The sequence below is a fragment of the Microplitis mediator genome, chromosome 7 (genome assembly GCF_029852145.1).
Source record: "Microplitis mediator isolate UGA2020A chromosome 7, iyMicMedi2.1, whole genome shotgun sequence".
NCBI lineage: Eukaryota > Metazoa > Arthropoda > Insecta > Hymenoptera > Braconidae > Microplitis > Microplitis mediator.
Window position 1 is genome coordinate 2,749,664 of NC_079975.1, and position 20,504 is coordinate 2,770,167.

Below are 20,504 nucleotides of genomic sequence, written 5' to 3' on the forward strand. Positions count from 1 at the left end.
GACTCGACAGACTATAGAAGTAGTCAATAAAACATAAAAAATAACTTAAGATAAAAAGACTTGACAGTGTAACTGTTTATCTATAAAAGATATTTAAATTAACAAAATAAAAAGCCTAAAATTGTCGACGTGCTAAAGAATTTCGAACGTTTATAGACACCTGTCAATGCTACACTCAAATTATCAAATAATTTTCGACGAATGAATGCGGTATTTACAATATAAATATATATATTAATAAATATATCTACCAAAGATTTTCATTAAATAAAAGATAAAATAGAATAACAGATTCTATTGTATTTGTTATCATTATCATATATATGTATATATATATGGATACGTATACATGTTCTACTCAATTGTTCATCTATGTCATTGTTGTCTCGTTACTTGGTTGTTGACTCTTATCATTATTTATCATCGTTCATTAATTAATAATGTAGTTTCAAGTAGCCATTTATTATTATTAATATACAAAAAAAAAATATATATATATATAATATAAAGTAACAGATAAACTTATGCAAATGCAACTCAAGTTATCGAAATACTCGAGGCCTATTTGTATAGTCAATAAAATTATTTTAAAATTGTTTTCATTAAATTTGATATTTAATTTATTAAATTATTTATGAAAAATTTTTTTCTTAATTAAAAAAAAATAGTTAATTATTAATTGCTATCGATTATTTATTGCAAAATAATATTTTTTATTTAAAAAATTTTATCTTAAATGTTTTTTATGCAAAATAAATATTGGCGGGAAAAATGGATTTTTTAAACCGCGAAATTTTTTAAATTTTTTATAATAAAAATTATACAGTTTTTAAAATTATAATTAATTTACAAATTGACGATCATTGAATTTTTAAAAACTTCTCATAATTAACATTTTTTTAATTGTTAAAGACTTTTAATTAATTAATAATTGTTAATTGTTAATTTTATATAAATTATTTATATTTAAATTTTACTTTATTTATTAATTAAAATCATTGTTAAAAATAATAATTAATTATGTTAACTGTTAATTATTATTTACAAAACGAGTCTAGTCTGAGGCCTAGTAAAAATTAGTTTAAAAAAATATTTTTTTGAAAATAATTGCAATAAAAATTGCAATTTATATAAAGACACTTTATATCAGTATCATTAAATATAATAAATAATAATAATAATGCACTGGAAAGAGAATTAAAACTAAAATAAAATAATGTATTGTTTAATTATAAAAGTTATGAGAGTATATAAGTTTGAGTTAAATTGTAAATAAAATGGTTTAAAAATAAAAAATATACGACCAACATACACAAAAAAAAAAAAAAAGTCACTAATGTAATACTTTATCACTGTACACCCGTATCGTTAATTTAAACATGAAGATAACTTAGATATTCATTAAGGTCAAGCATTTATTTACATTTAACAATAATTGTTTAAGTCATTTGTTATTTTAATGCTCGAGTAATTTTATTTTTTGAATTTAAATCTTAATAATTTGAATATTTTCAGCGCGCGGAATTATTTAGATAATTGGGATCAGAAAAAATTGTGTAGAGCTAATTTTTATCATAATCGCGATTTAGTTGAGACAGAGTGTGGTTATCAGTATTACGAAAGTAAGATGTGTTTATGAATAAATTTAATTTAATATCAACAGCAGTCAGGCTCGTACGTATTAATACTATATAATTATTTCATTGAATCCTATGGCCTGGACAGCTAGATTTTTTCCAATTATTAAATTGGTAAGTATTCAGTTTTAATAAGCAATTATTTTATTTTTTTAATTGTTAATTTACTTTTGTTTTAGGGTAGAGGTAGCAGATTATTGTCAGTAAGTTCAATAAATTATGGGTCAGTGGTTCCATTTAAATTATCAGATATTGGCGAGGGAATTAAAGAAGTCACTGTTAAAGAATGGTAAATTATTTTAATTATTTAAAAGTCATGGTAATATCATACGGTTTAAAATTACCCATAGCAAAGTAATTTAATTAATTAAATATTTTCCCATATTGTTTACTGGGTTATTTTTTTTTTTGGGTAATTTTTATGGGTTATTTTGTCATGAGTTACTTTGCTGTGGGTCATTTTTATGGGTTATTTTTGTTGTCGGTAATTTTGCGTGGATTATCTTGTGGGTAATTTTTATGAGTTACTTTACAGTGAGAAATTTTGCGTTGGTTATTTGATTTTTGAGTATTTTTATTGTGAGTAATAATAATTTATCAATTAATTGGTCGAAGTTATTTTATATGGGTTACTTTACTGTGGGTAATTTTCATGGGTTATTTTTGTCATCGGTAATTTTTCATGGATTATCTTGTAGTGGGTCATTTTTATGAGTTACTTTATAGTGAGAAATTTTGCGTTGAGTATTTGATTTCTGAGTAATTTTTTATGAGCTATTTTTGTTATGAGTAATAATAATTTATCAATTAATTGGTCGAAATTATTTTATATGGGTTATTTTGTCATGGGTTACTTTACTGTGGGTAATTTTTGTCATCGGTAATTTTTCATGGATTATCTTGTAGTGGGTAATTTTTATGAGTTACTTTATAGTGAGAAATTTTGCGTTGGGTATTTGATTTCTGAGTAATTTTTATTATGAGTAATAATTATTTATCAATTAATTGGTCGAAGTTATTTTGTGGGTTACTTTACCGTGGGTAATTTTTTATGGATTATTTTGTAGTGGGTCATTTTGATGGATCATTTTGTCATAGGTTATTCTACTGTGGGTAATTTTTTATGGATTATTTTCTAGTGGGTCATTTTTATGGGTCATTTTTCATGGATTATTTTGTAGTGGGTAATTTTTATGGGTTATTTTATAGTGATACATTTTGCGTTGGTAATTTTATTGTGAGTAATTTTTTATGAGCACTTTATTTAAGAGGAATAATAAGTCATGATTTAATTAGCTGAGGTTGTATGGGTTATTTTTTCTATCAGTAATTTTTCAAGAGACATTTTATTACAAGAAATGTCATTGGTTATTTTGTTCTGAGTAATTTCTCATGGGTTATTTTTCCATGTCACCGCATTATCACCAAACGATTCAAAATCAAAAATATCTGATTCAATAGTAAAAAAAATAATAAATTAATTTATTAAGTATCCAAATTATTCTGATGATAATAAATTTACCCATATTGTCTGTAATTATAATTCCATATAATTTTTATTTTTAAAAATTGATTTTTTTTTTAAATAAATTTTTAAAGCTACTGAATAAAAATAATAATAATAACAACAGGTTTGTAAAACCAGGAGATAAAGTATCACAGTTTGACAATATCTGCGAAGTACAAAGTGACAAAGCATCTGTAACAATAACAAGTCGTTACGACGGGCAAATTAAAGCACTTCATTATAAAGTCGACGATGTGGCACTTGTTGGAGATGCTTTAGTTGATATTGAGCTACCAGATGACAATTCTCAAGAAGTTGTCGGTGTCAATGAAGAAACAATAGCTACTAAGAAACAGGAGCCGATACAAGGGGCTGCAAATGAACTTTCCGAGGCGAACAAGGGGGAAAATAATAACAACACCAAAGTTCTTACGACACCAGCAGTAAGAAGACTGGCTGCCGAGAATAATATCGACCTTAAAGAGGTTCCGGCAACGGGAAAAGCCGGCAGAGTTCTTAAGGAAGATATTTTGGCTTTCTTGGAAGCTGGCAAATTTATTAAACCCCAGAATGTCGACAGCCGAGGAGCGAATAAAAGCGAGGAGAGAAGGGCCAACGAAGAAATTGTTCCTCTGATGGGTTATCAGAAACACATGTGGAAAACTATGTCGCAGTCTCGGGTGGGTTTTGGTCTTAACAAATCGCTTTGGTCTATCGATTTTGAATTTAATATTTAATTTGCCCGCGTTTGTTATTTATTGCAGACTATTCCCCACTTCGTTTATTCCGACGAGTGCGACGTGACCAAGTTATTGGAGCTACGTAATGAATCAAAGGATTATCTAAAGACGAGCCACGGAATTTCATTGTCATTTACTCCGTTCTTTGTTAAGGCGACGTCAAAAGCATTGGAAAAATATCCGAGATTAAATTCATGGCTCGATGAACAAGCACAAGCACTAAAAATATTCAAAACTCATAATATTAGCTTAGCTATGGACACAACAGAAGGCTTAATTGTTCCCAATATCAAGGATGTACAGAATCTGGGGATTATTGATATCGCCAAGGAACTTAATCGGCTCCAAGCACTGGGTCAGAAAGCCGCCTTCCCGATTGCTGATGTCACTGGTGGGACTTTTTCTTTGTCTAATATTGGAGCTGTAAGTTCATATATATTATCGCGTTACTAATTCCAAAAGTACTTATATTTATATATACTGTAAAAAATTTCGGTGTAAAAATGGACTCGGAGAACTTTACACGGCCATGTAGTGTGAAAATTCGGTGTGAAATTCTCTCGGTGTAAATTTTCCATCCGTGTAATTTTCACACGGTGTAATTTACTTTTTACACCATTTCGTGTAAGTCGTAATTTTGATTAATGAGCAACAAACAATCATTGAATATTTTTGACTACTTAATCAATGACTACATTAATTTTATTTAAATATTAAATAGTATTTTGAAAATTTCAATATTTTTATGATTAATTTTCTTAACGGAAAATTATCATGAATTATACATTTACACGTATGGCGGTGTAAAAATTTTTACCGCCTAAATTTAACATCGAATTTGGTGTAATTTTCACCCGAAAAATTTTACACCGAAACATTTACACATCGGGTCCAAAAAATTTTTTACAGTGTACGCCCTTTTGGGTTTAGGAAATTTTATAGAGACTGTAAAAAATTAGCGGAGTGAACGCAGAGTAAATGCGGAGCGGATATGACTGTTTATTTATTTACTCCTATCAAAATTTACTCCGAAAAAAAGATTGATTTGATACTCAAATTCCAGTTCGGAGTAGAACTCATTCCTAAAAGAAGTTTATTTTAATATTAAATTTCCAAATTGGAGTAAATGCGAATTGAAATCCAGATCACTCTGAATTCACTCCCGATTTTTCAGTGTAAAGTCAAAAGGGCGTAAAATTTTTTTTTTCATTGCCAATTGTCTTGTAGACTTTTTCAGAGATTAAATTTTTTTCAAAATTTTTAAATTTAAAATAAGTCTACAGTATGATTAGCAATTCAAAAAAAATTATGCGACCTTTTGGTTTTAAACTTGTGACTAAAACCAAAAGAGCGTATAAGAATATAAGTCCTCTGGAATTTAATTATTAATAATTAAATAAATAAATTACAGATTGGGGGAACATACGCGAAGCCAATGATCCTCCCACCGCAAATAATAATCGGTGTGATTGGCAGAGTACAAAAATTACCACGTTTTGACAGCAAAGGAAACATAACACCAGCAAATATCGTTTCCGTAAGTTGGGCAGCTGATCACCGGGTTGTCGACGGTGCCACAGTGGCGCGATTTTCAAATGAATGGAAATTTTATGTAGAAAATCCCCATCTTCTGATGCTGTAATTAACTAAATAATTAATTTCTACTCCAAACCGCAACAATATTTAAATCGTTTTGTTATAAATATATAAAGGATCAAGTACGAGACTTATTAATATATTTATATTTATATATAGACATATATTTTTTTAAATATTTATTTACATCCAAACCCGTCTCATGACATGACATTTTCCAATATATTTTATTAATCAACCATAGATTTAAATAATAGTTATTGTTATTTTTTATTTATTATTTATAATAATATTAATATTTATAATAATAATAATATTTAAAATTCTAACATGATTTAAAACTATCTACTTAGATACAAATCATCCAAAAAACATAGTCAGTCTGTCAAGTTTGAAGTAGAAGAGGTATTGATCGAGAGCATTGTCACCCTCTTTTTATATACAGAATATTTTTTTCCCATTTAATTCTTATGTCAAAACATTATTTATTTATCTATACACAGAAAAAAAAAGTTTTCTTGGCTCAAGAAAATTTTCTCTCACCCCAAGAATATTTTCACTGCCAACTCATACCGCAAAAAATTTCTGAAGGCAAGTAAGAAGTTTTTTAAAACTAAAAAAAATTTTCCTCGCCTCAAGAAATTTTTTTAGGCGCAAGAAAATTTTTTCTCGTCTCAAGAAAATTTTCACTGCCAACTCAACATTCAAAAAGTTTCTGAGGGCAAGTAAAAATTTTTTTTTTGGCTCGAGAAAATTTTCAGTGTCAATTGAAAATTCAAAAAATTTTTCGGAATGAGTAAAAATTTTTGGCGCCAAGAAATTCTTTTTTTTCTGTGTAATTTTAAAAATTTTTATTTTGATCGAGAAGTTTGAGTATTTTTAATCACCCGTGGATTTTTTTTAAATATTAATCTCTATAACTCAACAACTATAACCGCACGAGGATATTACTTGACCTCGTATTATTATTATTGAAAGAGTATACATATTATAAATATAATATATTTTGTTATACATATAGATCGGGCCACGAGGAACGACGAATATATGACTAGTCATCTATTGTTTTAAACATTTTAAATGCTTTATTTTTTTCCTTTTTCTTTATTTATTATTTTATTTTATTAATCCTTTTATTTTTAATCAATAACATTTCGCATTTATAATTATTTCTGACACAAATTATACCTCCGTCTATTTTTGGTATTTATGCAGTCACATATTTTGAGAAATCAAATAAATTTTTGTTTATTTTTTTATTTTTGCAGATCGATTTAAAAAAATTATTCTTTTAATTAGCGAAGTACCGGCGCATTAATTTTTGAAAAATATATAAATGAATTTTCGAAATTTCAGATTTGAAAATTTATATCACTGTCATTTTACCCTCAGGTAAAATGTTACTGAACCTTAATTTTATTTTTGATTTCAGTTGGATTGAAATTAAATATATAAATATATATATTTTTTTCTATAAAATGAAGAATTTTACAATAATAATTTTTTGAATAAATCTGCAGTGTGTACATAAAATTTAAGTGCATACTCAGACAATATCCCCCAGTTTTTGAAAATATTCACTAACTTTTTACTGTCATACCCGTAGTAAAATTTTATTAATTAATCAAAAAAAAGTTAATGCATTAATTGGAAAAGGGACAACATGAACTTCACCCCGAGAAAGACTGAACTTCACAATTGCCACCACTACCAATAATTTCTGAACTGCGCATGCGTAAGAAAAAGTGGGAGAGACCTCATAATGCATCCAAACTGGAATCTAAATAAATTTTAACCTAAAGTTTTACATTTCAAATTTTAATATTGAGATGAAAACTGAAATTTATTTACCAAATTTCTTTTGGCTCCTAATTGATGACAACTTTAATTAATTTTTTTAAATCTACTTCTCGGCAAAATCGTAAAATCCTGCCGTGAGTGAACTTCGGGTATTTTCGGTTTTTACTCCCACTTTAGTCTAGATACTAAATTTTCTCCCACTTATTCTCGCGCATGCGCAGTTTAGAAATGATGCGTAGTGGGGGCAGCTCTAAAGTTCAGTCTCTCCCCAGAACAAGTTCCATTACTTTGTCTTTTTAATCAATGCTTTGACTTTTAATTAATTAATTAATAAAATTTTAATACGGCCATCAGTTGGTCGTCGAAAATTCAAAAAACTAGGAGATGGCTGAGGATGCCCTGCAACCAAAAAAAGACCAACCAACAATTTTCTACAACCAGAAATGAGTAATATCGCAACCACATAATTACTTATCTTATAATTAATAATAAAAATAATAGTAATAAGAGAGAAACCAATGGAACGTTTAGCTATGGCAGCATTACGCTTTTGTTATTAAATAAAATAAATTTATTTATTATTGCTATAGATAAATACACGACAATTTACTCTCTCTCCACTACTCTTCATCATTAATGTATCAATTAATAACAAAAACAAATACAATACATTAATCAATACATTAACAGCGAAGTCTGATCGACTTTTGTCGAAAATTTAATTTTTAAATATTTATAATTTATTAAATTATCATTTAAATAACAGAAAAGCTACTTAGATCTATCGTATCACTGGGAAGTTATTAATTTTTTTTTATTATTTAATATTAAATAATTTATTTATTAATTATTTTGTTTCTCTCTTTTATATGCAAGGATTAGTCTTATAGTTTTCAGTCACTCAATTTATATTTTTAAAAATTAGTGACTTTGATTATTTAGCATAAGTTTTAGGTACAAGTTTATTATTTTATTCTCGAGAACAACCACGTTAGAATTTTTTAGTTTTTTTTATTACTATATAATAGTTTACCAGGAGATTTTTTAAATACAGCCGACTACGTCATAAGCCTGGTCCAGGTGACGAATGGGAAATTTTTAGAATTTCAGTCTTCCCACCGTGCGTAGTTTTGTTCCGACTACCCGTTATAAGCCTGTGTTTATTTTATATAATTTTAAACGTCATATTAACATTTTGTTACACGCGAGTATCCCGATTTTCCTGGTGCTTATGGCGCTAAAATAAATACTTATCTTTTTAGACAAATAATAATTATAATTACGGTATTGATTACAAAAATAATTAAAATAATAATTTTATTGATCAACTTAATGCTCAATAAAACTTTTAAATTGTAACAGAAGCTTTTAATATAATTCATCATTACAATTATCAACAATAAATTATATTTTACTTACTAATTATTAAATTATCATCCGCGAAACATAGACAGTAAATTTTCATCATTAATTTGTCTATTTTTCCTGTTGTTGGTTTATAATTTTGAGAATTTTAACGGAGGCTTATAACGCCCGGGTAAAAAAAAATGTCGTTCATAATAAATTTGGGTTTGAATTTCATAACGAAACTCAGATCGTGATACAAATATGACTTTTATCATGAATTTGCTCAAACTTTTCGTCTACACGGAAAAAAATAGTAGTGGCAACTCTCTGGGATAGTACTGAGTATTTTCTGTAAAAAAAAAATTTCAGAAAGTACTGTATGATATCTAGACTGTATCCACTACTATCTAAACTATATCTACTACTGTAAGGGATAGTACTCAGTACTATCCAGAGAGTAGTGGATATAGTCTAGATAGCATACAGTACTGTCTGAAATTTTTTTTTACAGAAAATATTCAGTACTATCCCAGAGAGTAGCCACTACAGTCGAACTCCATTAACTCAGATTCCATTATCTTGGAACTTCTCCTCAATCTTGACCCCCACTACGAGCTGCGCAGTCTCCCACCCGATACTATATATTTGTATGACTCTGTCTATATTTATCTACATATCATTCATGTAGATGTAAGAGCGCATGCGTCATAGTTTCCTTTTAAGGAAGAAGGGGCATCCGTTAACTCGGAAATTACAAGAAATTTTCGTTCCTCCGTGAACTAACCGTCCGAGTTAATGGAGTTCGACTACTATTTTTTTTTTTCCGTGTAGTAAATCAGTATCAATTCTAAAATTAATTTATTACGTCTTTGAACTGGACTTGGGATGACGGAAAGAAACTTGACTGACTTTTCACTGAATTAAATCTTTTGTCAAATTTATCGACTCAGAAATTACCACGAACTTCTTCTATCTAGTACTTGAGTTACGGAAATAAGTTTCAATTGTAAAATTAATTTAGTGAATGAACCGGATCACTTGGATTTAAATTTTACTGTCATATTTTTGACGTTATTAAAGTTCTTGATACAAATTCATGATGAAAGTCATAGTTGTGTGACGACCTGAGTTTCGAGATAAAATTTATCTAAATTCATTATGAACAATAATTTTTTTACACGGGCGGGCTCTGGTACGAAACTCATTAGAGTTTCTTCTTAAGTGTGGGAAATTATTACGACTCAGTAACTCCCGATTGAGGGAAAGAGGCTTATGGCGGGTAGTCGACTGTATTTAATAAAACAATAAGTGCCGTATAAAAATAAAAAAATAATTTCTGAAGCCAAAATAAATTTTAAATGCAACCCGTAGTCAAATAATCAGTCAAAGAAAATGAACCGCAAAAAAAATTGAATTCAAATCAACCCGCGAATTAAATATCTCCTGGATTTATTACCGACAATTGCATTTTAACCAGTGATATAAATATCTAATTGTTAGACAACAGTTTATTATAATTTATATATTTTTTTTTTATTATTATTAATTTTTAAATATTTATAAATTACGGCACATAGAAGAATATTTTTATTTTCTTTTATAATTTTTCTTGGCATTTGTCTGTCATTTATCTTTGACTTTTAATTATTATTTCTCTTAAAGTAAATTTTTGTATATAATAATATACAATATATATATTTATTATTATAATTAATTAATTAATTAATTAATAAATTAAATTACCATTTTATTTAATCACTCGCTAATCTAGAGGTGAAAAAATAAAATAGTTTTATAGTTAAATAAAAAAAGTTATTAATTTAGTTTAAATTAGTGAGTATTGAGAAAAATATATAAATATGTGCGTGTAACTAATGTGCGCATGCTAATTTATATTGAATTTAGTAATTAATATTCCTAATAATAATAATTAAGTTTATAATGGATTGAAATATTTTTTCTTTTTTTTCGAGTACAAAAACTAAATCCTCCGTAGTAGATATATGTATATATTTATATATATAATAATAATAATAATAATAATTAGTATTATTATTATTATTATTTGAAAATACAAAAGGTACGTTTTGTTTTGTGCACTTCATGGAAAACACAATTGATTAAATACTCAGATATTTTTTTTTGTTTTTTGTTTTTTTTTTTTACGTAAAGTTATCACAATTATATTTTAAATTGTTGCGATAATTTTATGCGGAGTACGGAAAATACTTTTTCAGTCTAATGTTGAGATTGGAAAACAATTAATTAAAAAAAAATAATTAATCTAAAGAACTGTCATGACAAACTCACCATTAATTTGTTTTTCTTGTTTTAATTCTTATATCCTGCTTACTTATTTATTTATTTATTTTTTTTTACTGATGCCTGCTAATCAGCATCGTAACAACGTCGCCAGTTGATCTTAAAATAGCAACTGCACGATCATGATCAGAATTCGAAAAATCAATTCCATCGACTTCAAGGATTTTATCACCGGGACGTAATGTTCCTTGTGCTGGTCCATCTGGATTTACTTTTGTTACTATTATTCCCTGTTTTAAAACAAATAAATAATAATTAAATGGTTTTTCATCATAAAAACTCGACCCTAGCGGATTCTAATTACAGTATTTACTGTAATTTACAGTATTCGGAAGAATAACGGCAAATTGCGATATTTTATGGCAAAGAGGCGGTAATTTATCATAAATTTTGCGGCAATCCTGCAGTAGTTTACGATCAAAATGCGGTAATTTACCGTAAGTGTGCGGTAATATTGCAATATTTCACCGTGAACACTCAGATTTACTGCAAAATTACGGTATTTCCTGGTAAATGTGCGATAATATTGCAGTATCTCACTGTAACCATTCAGATTTACTGCAAAATTGCGGTATTTCCCGGTAAACGTTTGGTAATTCACCGCAAATTTACGGTGAAGTTCAGTATTTTATTGCAAACCCTAGCGGATCCGGATTACGGTAAATACAGTGATTTACCGTAATTTACGGTGCCTAGCAGAATTACCGTAAATTACCGTAATCTACGGCAAATTGCGGTAAGTTGCCGTAATTTGCGGTAATTCTGCTAGGTGCCGTAAAATTGCGGCAGTTTGCCGCAGATTGCGGTAATTTACGGTAAATTACCGTAATCTACGGTAATTCTGCTAGGCACCGTAAATTACGGTAAATCACTGTATTTACCGTAATTCGGATCCGCTAGGGAATGTGCGGCAATATTTCAGTATTTCACCGTAAACACTCAGATTTACTGCAAAATTACGGTATTTCCTGGTAAATGTGCGGTAATATTGCAGTATTTCACCGTGAACATTCAGATTTATTGCAAAATTACGGTATTTCCCGGTGAGAGTTTAGTAATTCCCCGCAAATTTACGGTAAAGTTCGGTATTTTTACCACAACTGTGCGGTAACATTGCAGTACTTCACTGTAAGCATTCAGATTTACTGCAGAATTACGGCATTTTACTGTAGTGGGAAATATTGCGCTATGTTACGGTAAAAATGCCGCGAATTGCGGTAAATTATCGTAATTTACCGTAGAATTACGCTCTTTTGCAGTACGATACGGTATTTCCGGTCAAATTTCGGTAGTTCGCCGCAAATTTACGGTAAAGTTCAGTATTTTTACCACAGATGTACGGTAACATTGCAGTACTTCACTGTAACCATTCAGATTTACTGCAAAATTATGACATTTTACCGTAGAGTGAAATATTGCAGTGTTACGGTAAAAATACTGCGAACTTGCCGTAGAAATACAGATCCGCTAGAGAGCTTAATTTTTTAAATCAATAAAAAATAATAAACTGCGTAAATAAAACATAAATCTTACAGTTTGATTTCCTGCTAAGCCCCCGGCAATACTAAAGCCAAGTCCAGGATTTTTTTTAACTTTAACTGGTATCTGAAATGAAAACAAAAAATAAATAATTCCATTATCTACAAATTAAAAATAAAAAATTACCAAAAAATATGAATTACCACATTAACATTTTTATGCTGACCAAACATCCACTTTATTTTCGATTTAGATTTATAAATATCAGACCCACTATTATTTAATGAATAATTAATATTATTAGACATAGACATAGAGACAGATACAGGAGTGCTACGACCTGAGTTATTTTTATCACTGTGTAATTCAATTGAATTATCAAGTGAGGGGGTGTAAACATGCATGTCAGTTTGTTGCGACGGAGGCTGGTGAGTGACTGGTGAAGGTGACATTTCATCTTTATTGCCATTGAATCTCCACGAGCGATCCGAGTGTCGGAGCTGATTGTGACCTGACGATAACGGGCTGCGATATTTTCTACCAGTGATTGGCGAGGTCGGCGTGTTGATGTCGCTTTGAATTTTATCACGATATCTGTCGTAGTCATCTTGACTTGAATAAACATTTCTCTCATTAATCGATACCGAATCATTGTCCGACAGGGAAATAGAACAATCGGGATTTTTAATACTACGCATTATCGGTATCCTACTGGGTTTGTCTTCGCGGAATATAAAATTGCGGTTGTCTTGATCATTAACATTAATAATTGATGACGTGTCGATGATACTGCTGGTACCATCGACAACATCATCATTGTTATTGCTATTGCTGCTCATGTTCATCAAACGTTTGTCTTTACTCCTAAATGAATTCGATAAATGATTGTCATTATGGTACGGAATTAATCCTCCTCTACCACAATCTCCAATTCCGCCTCCTCCGATTCCTCTGCCATCAGCATCAGCGTCAGCATTAAGACGATTCAGTTGTTGGAAAAACGCGGCCTGCTTTGAAAAAGCCGCGGCAATGTGATAAGGCGGTGGCGCTAATGGGATTTCAGTGCCCGGTTTACCCAGAGACTCAATCCCGTTAGAGTCAGTGGGACTTTTGTAAGCCTCCGCGAGCTTCTCGGACTCGACGATCTTGGCGGTGTTTGTCCGCGAGTACTCCTCGGGTTTCCAAGTCGAGCTCACGTAGTCCGCAATCGTCGGCGGTCGCGAGAGACTCTCGTTAGTTTGCGGGTTACGGATGCACTTGGCTTCGCGGATTTCCGGTGACTTTTCCAGTGCCAGCACTGGACGACTTTCTTCAGAGTAATCTGGACTCGGGCCGTCAATTTGGTTCGGCTGAATGTTACTTGGATCTCTTGATACTAAATAAGAGTTCTGTAATAAATATAGTAATTAAAATTATTTTTAATTTGTATTTATTGTTCATATTTTTTAAAAATTTCGTATATTATTTATATACTTCGTGGTATGAGTTGTGGTTTATGCTGCTGATCATCGGCACTGCTTTAGCTACAACAGCTTCTTTGATCATTCCTTCTCGTTCCATATGAATCTGAATAAAAAATTATTTTATTTCATTTTTTAAAATTCATTACATCGGTTAAATTTTTTTTAAGTCGAGCTGTCACTTAATTTTAAAAATCATTTAAAAAAAAGCCATGGAAGTAAAATTTACAAAATTTCGAATTTCCATAAAATCGACAAAAATTCTCAACTAAAAATGTTTATTTTCTACAAATTATAAAAAATTCTGGTCAAATTTTTTAAAAATACATGACCAATTCAGTAATTAAATTTATACTGTCTACTAAAAAATTTAAAAAAGAATTTTTAATATTCATGACATCGGTAAAATTTTTTTTTTTTTAATCGAACTGTCACTTAATGAAAAAATTATTCAAAAAAATAGCAAGCCATGAAAATAAAATTTTGTAAATAATTAATTTCCATAAAATCGACAAAAATTACCATAAAAATTATTTCCAAATTTACGACAACAAAAAAAAACGTATAGGAAAATTTTTCAAAAATACTCTATAGCAAATTAAATTAATTTTCTATCGTTTACTAAAAATAGATTTAAAAAATTAGATACTTACTCTTTGATCGTGTATAGATTGATGATGAAGATTACGCGCATGTCGAGCCAAATTACGAAGCTCTTTAGGATACGGGGTAGGTGCACGATGTAGTTGTCTCGGGACCTCTGTTTCTAATTCCGTGGCAAAACAAATTCTCCTTCCAGTCCCGACAATTGAACCGGAAATTGGTCCCACTGCTTGCTCCATTTCTATATAATTTAAACACAAACCCAAACCCCAGATAAATAAAACTAATACCATAAATAAATAAAAATGATCTTTTACCAAATAACAAAACCTCGTTTTAAATTATACTTTACCCTTTCATTCCTCATCCACCACCTCACTCTCAACTAGCAGCGTAACATTTTAAAATTAATCAACCGAGTCTTCAAGAATTTCTTATAACACCAATAAATACAAGTATAGACTTACGTTCAAGTTCCTTACGTTGTTTCTGAGGTAACATAAAGCAACTCAGCACCATCATGTCTTCCTCGTGATTGAACTCCTGCTGCAGAGGCACCAGCGGCTGGCTCTGATTGTCGCTCAGCCAAAGAGCTTTTAAATTATTCAAGTTAAGCATCGACACCGGCAGAAATTGTATGCAATTATTTACGAGATTCAAAACACAGAGCGATGACAAGTGTCCTATTTCCGGTGGCACACTCGTTATATTATTTGACCGCAATGACAACAGTGACAGCGCACTGCAGCTCCCTAACTCCGGTGGTATCGAACGCAAATAATTATTATCCGCGTTCAGGCAATGCAACTTACGGAGTAAACCTATCGAAGACGGCAAATATTCGAGAAAATTTTTAGTTACTATCAACTCTTCTAAGCTCGACATCTGTCCAATATCATCTGGCAGTGAATTTAATTGATTATCGTCTATTTTTAATGTTACTATTGTACGTAAATAACAGAGCGAGTCGGGTAACTGAAGAATTTCATTTGAGGAAAAATTAATAATTGAGATGTCGCGCCAGCCTTGAATTTCAGCTGGCACGCTGTCGACAGAGTTCATCGTGCAGTCAAAGTGATTTAGACGGTACAGCTGCTCGATGTTTGGAGGAATACGTCGTATATCATTACCGTCAATCCACAGTTCGGTTAAATTTGTTAAATCACCGACAACTTCTGGCAACTCGGTGAAATCGTTATTCCCGATATCGAGACGCTGGAGATTTACGAGACGACTCATTGATTTTGGCAGGGTCATCATATTGTTTTCACGTAACTCAAGTGTTTTTAATGCTGATAGTCTTCCGAAATTTGCTGGTAAGTACTCTATGTATGCGTCATTTATATATAACTCACGCAGTCCTGTTATGTGGGTTATTGCCTCGGGAAAACGCTCGAAGGGATTTACGCTCAGGTCTATTGACCGTAAATTTTTGCATTCTTTTATATTGTCCGGTAGCTCTTTTATGCCTGAAAATTTTAATAATTATTATTTTAATTTATGATTTTTTGATAAATAAATGGAATATTTATTTTTAAAACTGAATTAAGAATAAATTTAAATATCTGTCTAGCCAATTTAAGGTGATACTGAAATTAGCCGATGTCTAATAATTTTTGGATTTCTTAAAACACGATAAATTATAAAAAAAAATATTTCAAAAAATTGCACTTGTAGTCTTTTAAATTTTCTACATGTGCATATTTTTAGTTTTTTTTTTTTCGAATTTAATTGTCTTAAAAAAATCCAAAAATTTTTAATTGTCTGCTAACTTCAGGATCGTAATTTAAGACCAATGGAATAGAACGGATTTTAAATAATTAATTCTGTCAACTAAATAATTTCCTGACTTTGATTCTGTTAGAATTGCAGGCATCAAAATAATTAATTGAGATGACAGTTAAATTTTTCGATGCGCTATTGGTCTTAAATTGAATCATTCAATTGGCTAGAGTTTTAAATTCTAGGCATGTTTAAATTTAAATTATAAAAAATATGTGCGGAATAAAAAACGATTTCAGATTCTGATGACAGTCAACCTCATCGTAGTTTGAAATTTTTTTATTTCATTCCTTGTCACACAATTCACTATTTTATTTTTCTACACAGAAAAATTTTTACTTGTCCTAAGAAATTTTTTGCATTAAGAATTAAAAATTTTATTGAGCCAAGAAAAAATTTCTAGTCTTAAGAAAATTTTTGTCTTCATTTCATAGTAAAATTTTTTCTTACGCCGAGAAATTCTTTTTTTTCTGTGTACAAAAAAAACTTGCGGCGGAATAAAAAATGATTTCAGACTCTGATGGCAGTCAACCTCATCATAGTTTAAAGTTTTTTTATTTCATTCCTTGTCACACAATTCACTATTTTATTTTTCTACACAGAAAAATTTTTACTTGTCCTAAGAAATTTTTTGCATTAAAAATAAAAATTTTATTAAGCCAAGAAAAAATTTCTAGTCTTAATAAAATTTTTGTCTTCATTTCATAGTAAAAATTTTTTTTTGCGCCGATTTTCTGTGTACAAAAAAAAATTATAAATAAAAAAAAAAATATATTTACTATTTTTACTGAGATCTAAACTCTCAAGATTAATGAGTGATGCTATGGCGGGTGGTAATGTCGTAATTTCATTGTCGCTTAACGACAATACGCGTAATTCATGACACTGAAATAATGGCCTCGGTAAATCCTTTATCTACAAAAAAAAATAACTCCAATTAGATACTTAATTAATTAATTAATTAATCAATTATAAGTAAAAATAAACAAGCAATCTTAAATAAAATAAATATTTGAAAGTAAAACATCTGGACCTTTAAGTAAACACTTAAATTATTAACTCCCGCATTACTTTGCAGTACAAAGTTTATAAATTAATTATTTAAAAAGTTATCTACAACTTTTACAAACTTTAAATAACCACTTCCATTAGTCTACTCCCATAAATTAATAATTAATAAATAAAATCTATCAACTCGGCTGCTATTTTAGACAAGTGCTCTACTTATTTTTAGCATTTTAATTCCTCTATCTCTACTCAGCTCTTTTTTTACCATAAATAATTCAATTAATCTAGCAAACGACTTGTTTTTTTTTATCCAGGAGTCTGATTACTCAGTTGCTAATTAAAAGAAATAATAATAAAATTTACTCTATTGGCATCAAGATAAAGCATCTCCAGTGTCCTCTCATAAATGAACACATCTGGTGGTACATCATAAAGGTTGCAATGATTGAGTTGTAGTTCACAAATGTCTTCTTCCTGTGCTCTCAAACATGCAGTGCACTGCCACCAAGAACTACCCATTTCACATACGTCTGTAATCATAATAATTTAATAAATTATTTATTTATTAATTAATTAAACTAGGCCTGAGGTAGAGGTACCGTTTTTGGCCACTGATTTTTTTTTCTGAGTACCTTCGTTATTAAAATTCTTAAAATTTGTGAGATTATTGAGCATCATTCCAAGAATATTCTGATAAATTTTCATAAAAAAATATTAGAAAATAAGCGGTAGTGGGGAGAGACGAGTCACTTAAAAAAAAGTCTCCATGCTGTAGGCAGGATAACTCATGACTGCCTCATCTGAAATAAAAAAACCAAAAAGATTTCTTTAGTACACAAATTTATCTTGGATTTGAACGAAGGATTTTTTTTTTCAATAACTACTTATTTTTTAATTAAACAAAAGGATCGATTTTTGGCAAAAGTCAGTTTTGATTGCACCTTTACCAAAAATTCGAATGAATATTTTATTTATTCCTTCGTTCAAATCCGAGATAAACTTATGTACTAAAGAAATCTTTTTGGTTTTTTTTATTTCAGATAAATCAGTCATCCCTGGTGGAAATTTTTCGGACTTTACTCTGAAAAACTGAAAAAGTCTTTAGAACTTTAGAACTGAGTTTTGCAGAGAAAATTCCGAAAAATTTTCACCAGAGATGAGTTATCCTGTCTACATGAGGACTTTTTTTTTAAGAGACTCGTCTCTCCCCACTACCACTGGCTTATTTTTCAATATTTTTTTATGAAAATTTAGTAGAATATTCTTGAAATGATGCTGAATAATGTCACAAATTTTAAGAATTTTAATAACGAAGGTACTCCGAAAAAAAATATCCTCTTTTTTTTTGTATCTCAGACCCCTTTGCTCCTCAAAAAAATTTTATAAATTCATTCTTTATGTACGCGATGACAGTTAATTTTTTTAATTCATTAGAAGACAATTTAATTACCGTACTACGATGAAAATTTTTTTTTCTTTTATACTTTTTTATTAATTAAAATATTAAATGTCAAAAAATAGAGCAGTGGCCACAAATGCAACTTCTACCCTAACTGTCAATTATTATTTATAATAATAATAATAATAATAATAATAATAAATACCCTTCAATCGTCAGGAACCGACGAACAGCATGTGCAATTTTTTTAAAACGTCAAGCACAAAAAAATCACACACGATTATTACATAAAATAACAGACATATAATTTGATTTTCTTCGGTTGGGTCTCAGGCACATCATCCTCTTCGTCTTGCTGGTCGTTGTCGTAAATCCAATTAATCAATGACCCCAACTTGTGCTCAGTCAGCCGTATGATCACGATTTAATTAAAAACCCAGCACTTAATAACGACCAGCAGATAAATATCAGCTCACAATTAACAATTTACGAATATGAACCACGAGCAGGTGAACTTGTCAGCGTCATCCTCACGGTTTTTCTGCAAGGAAATAAATAATTGAGAGCGTGAGATAATTTAATAATAAAGATGGCACCATCACCATCATTGTCGTGTATATTATTTTTATAGGAAATTAAACACTCAATTGGCCTACCAGTCCATTGTGCCGCGGCCACGGGGATGATCGATAGGGAATTTTAAAACAATCACCTACGGATTATTATTTTCAAATGGATCGGATCAGAGAACCACTGAAGCTGATATAATAACTAGTGTAATGAAATATTTTATGGTGTAGTGTAGTGTGTATGTTGAAGGATCACGATGCTCGAGCTAACGGAGCTTCTTCAGAGTTCAAAGTGATCCGTCACTGGCAGCTGGCTTTGCTTGTGCCTGTGGTATGGGTTTACTTCTAACACTGGGATCGCTGTATCATCATCAACGTCTATACACACTACACTACGTACGGAAACGATCTCTACACCCTCAACTAACTCACCAACACTGACAACTGACAACCAGCTTAGCTTGCTCTTGCTCTTGCTCTCTTTTGATCCCTCTTGCTGCCACTAATTCTCTACTCTTCTGCTCTGGCTCTGGCTCTATCTCTGGCTCTCTCTCTGGTCCATACTAAATAAACTTCGTGAAATAGCTATCAACAGCGCTACTGTCGCGGTTATTCTTTTTTAAAATATTTATTTTTATACCCACAGTGCCGTAGCTAAATTATTTATTATTTTAATTAATTACTCATATTTAATTATAATTTTATTTACTTTTTTATTTTAAATTTATTTTCATTTTCGCGCCTTTTTTTTTTTTTATTTAAACTACTATATATATATAATATATATACACATAATATATATATGTGTATATATATTATATATATAAATAAATAATATTTAATAATTATAATAAATTACTAAATAATAAAATTTTTTAAATTTAAATTAAAAATTTTTCCCGCTTTTAAAATAATTTAAATATTTAAAAAATAATAATATTAATAAAATAATTAGCTGCTTAATTATAAATGTAATTAAAAATTAAATCTAATTAATAAATCAATAATTAAATATATAAATATATGAAAAAAAATATATATATAATGTAATTACTTATTACTCGAAATTTAAATAATGAAAAGTAAAAAATGACAAACTTGAATTTTAAAAAAATGACTCCTGTTCAAATAAATAAAATTTATTTAATAACTTTTATTAATTATTATTTAAATAGATCAATTATCCCACAATAAATAAAAATAAATATCACAATAAGACAATAAATAAAAACAAAAACTAAACGTCAAGAAACTG

General features: G+C 29.6%; 2 protein-coding genes across 4 annotated transcripts; one reads left to right on the forward strand and one right to left on the reverse strand.

Moving 5' to 3' along the window:
- Positions 1-68: 68 nt before the first annotated feature.
- LOC130671220 (lipoamide acyltransferase component of branched-chain alpha-keto acid dehydrogenase complex, mitochondrial) lies at positions 69-5,640 on the forward strand. Of its 2 annotated transcripts, none has more exons than XM_057474979.1 (6): positions 69-210; positions 1,516-1,751; positions 1,817-1,926; positions 3,269-3,824; positions 3,909-4,307; positions 5,296-5,640. In XM_057474979.1, exons 2-6 carry the CDS (start codon positions 1,713-1,715, stop codon positions 5,524-5,526), a joined length of 1,335 nt encoding a protein of 444 aa, XP_057330962.1. In that variant the 5' UTR covers positions 69-210; positions 1,516-1,712; the 3' UTR covers positions 5,527-5,640. The 2 variants fall into 2 exon arrangements, with proteins under 2 accessions (XP_057330962.1, XP_057330963.1); XM_057474980.1 differs by lacking the exon at positions 69-210 and adding an exon at positions 1,250-1,406.
- A 4,739-nt stretch (positions 5,641-10,379) lies between these two features.
- On the reverse strand, positions 10,380-20,466 carry LOC130671216 (protein lap1-like). Of its 2 annotated transcripts, XM_057474972.1 has the most exons (12): positions 20,348-20,466; positions 19,682-19,903; positions 19,337-19,392; positions 18,886-19,221; positions 17,645-17,811; positions 17,053-17,188; positions 14,959-15,960; positions 14,542-14,732; positions 13,902-13,994; positions 12,632-13,816; positions 12,483-12,554; positions 10,380-11,179 (listed from the first exon to the last, which is right to left on the reverse strand). In XM_057474972.1, the coding sequence occupies exons 5-12, from the start codon at positions 17,798-17,800 to the stop codon at positions 11,003-11,005; spliced, it is 3,012 nt and encodes a 1,003-aa protein (XP_057330955.1). In that variant the 5' UTR covers positions 17,801-17,811; positions 18,886-19,221; positions 19,337-19,392; positions 19,682-19,903; positions 20,348-20,466; the 3' UTR covers positions 10,380-11,002. The 2 variants fall into 2 exon arrangements, with proteins under 2 accessions (XP_057330955.1, XP_057330954.1); XM_057474971.1 differs by lacking the exon at positions 19,337-19,392.
- Positions 20,467-20,504: the final 38 nt, after the last annotated feature.

Excerpts from the sequence above, each read along its gene's own strand:
- LOC130671220 (XM_057474979.1), top strand. The coding sequence starts at position 1,713 with ATGGCCTGGACAGCTAGATTTTTTCCAATTATTAAATTG. Across the intron at positions 1,752-1,816 it reads TTTTTCCAATTATTAAATTG|GGTAGAGGTAGCAGATTATT; the intron begins GTAAGTATTCAG and ends CTTTTGTTTTAG. Across the intron at positions 4,308-5,295 it reads CTTTGTCTAATATTGGAGCT|ATTGGGGGAACATACGCGAA; the intron begins GTAAGTTCATAT and ends AATAAATTACAG.
- LOC130671216 (XM_057474971.1), bottom strand. The coding sequence starts at position 17,800 with ATGGGTAGTTCTTGGTGGCAGTGCACTGCATGTTTGAGAGCACAGGAA. Across the intron at positions 15,961-17,052 it reads TTTAGATCTCAGTAAAAATA|GCATAAAAGAGCTACCGGAC; the intron begins GTAAATATATTT and ends TAAAATTTTCAG. Across the intron at positions 13,817-13,901 it reads ACCACAACTCATACCACGAA|AACTCTTATTTAGTATCAAG; the intron begins GTATATAAATAA and ends TATTTATTACAG.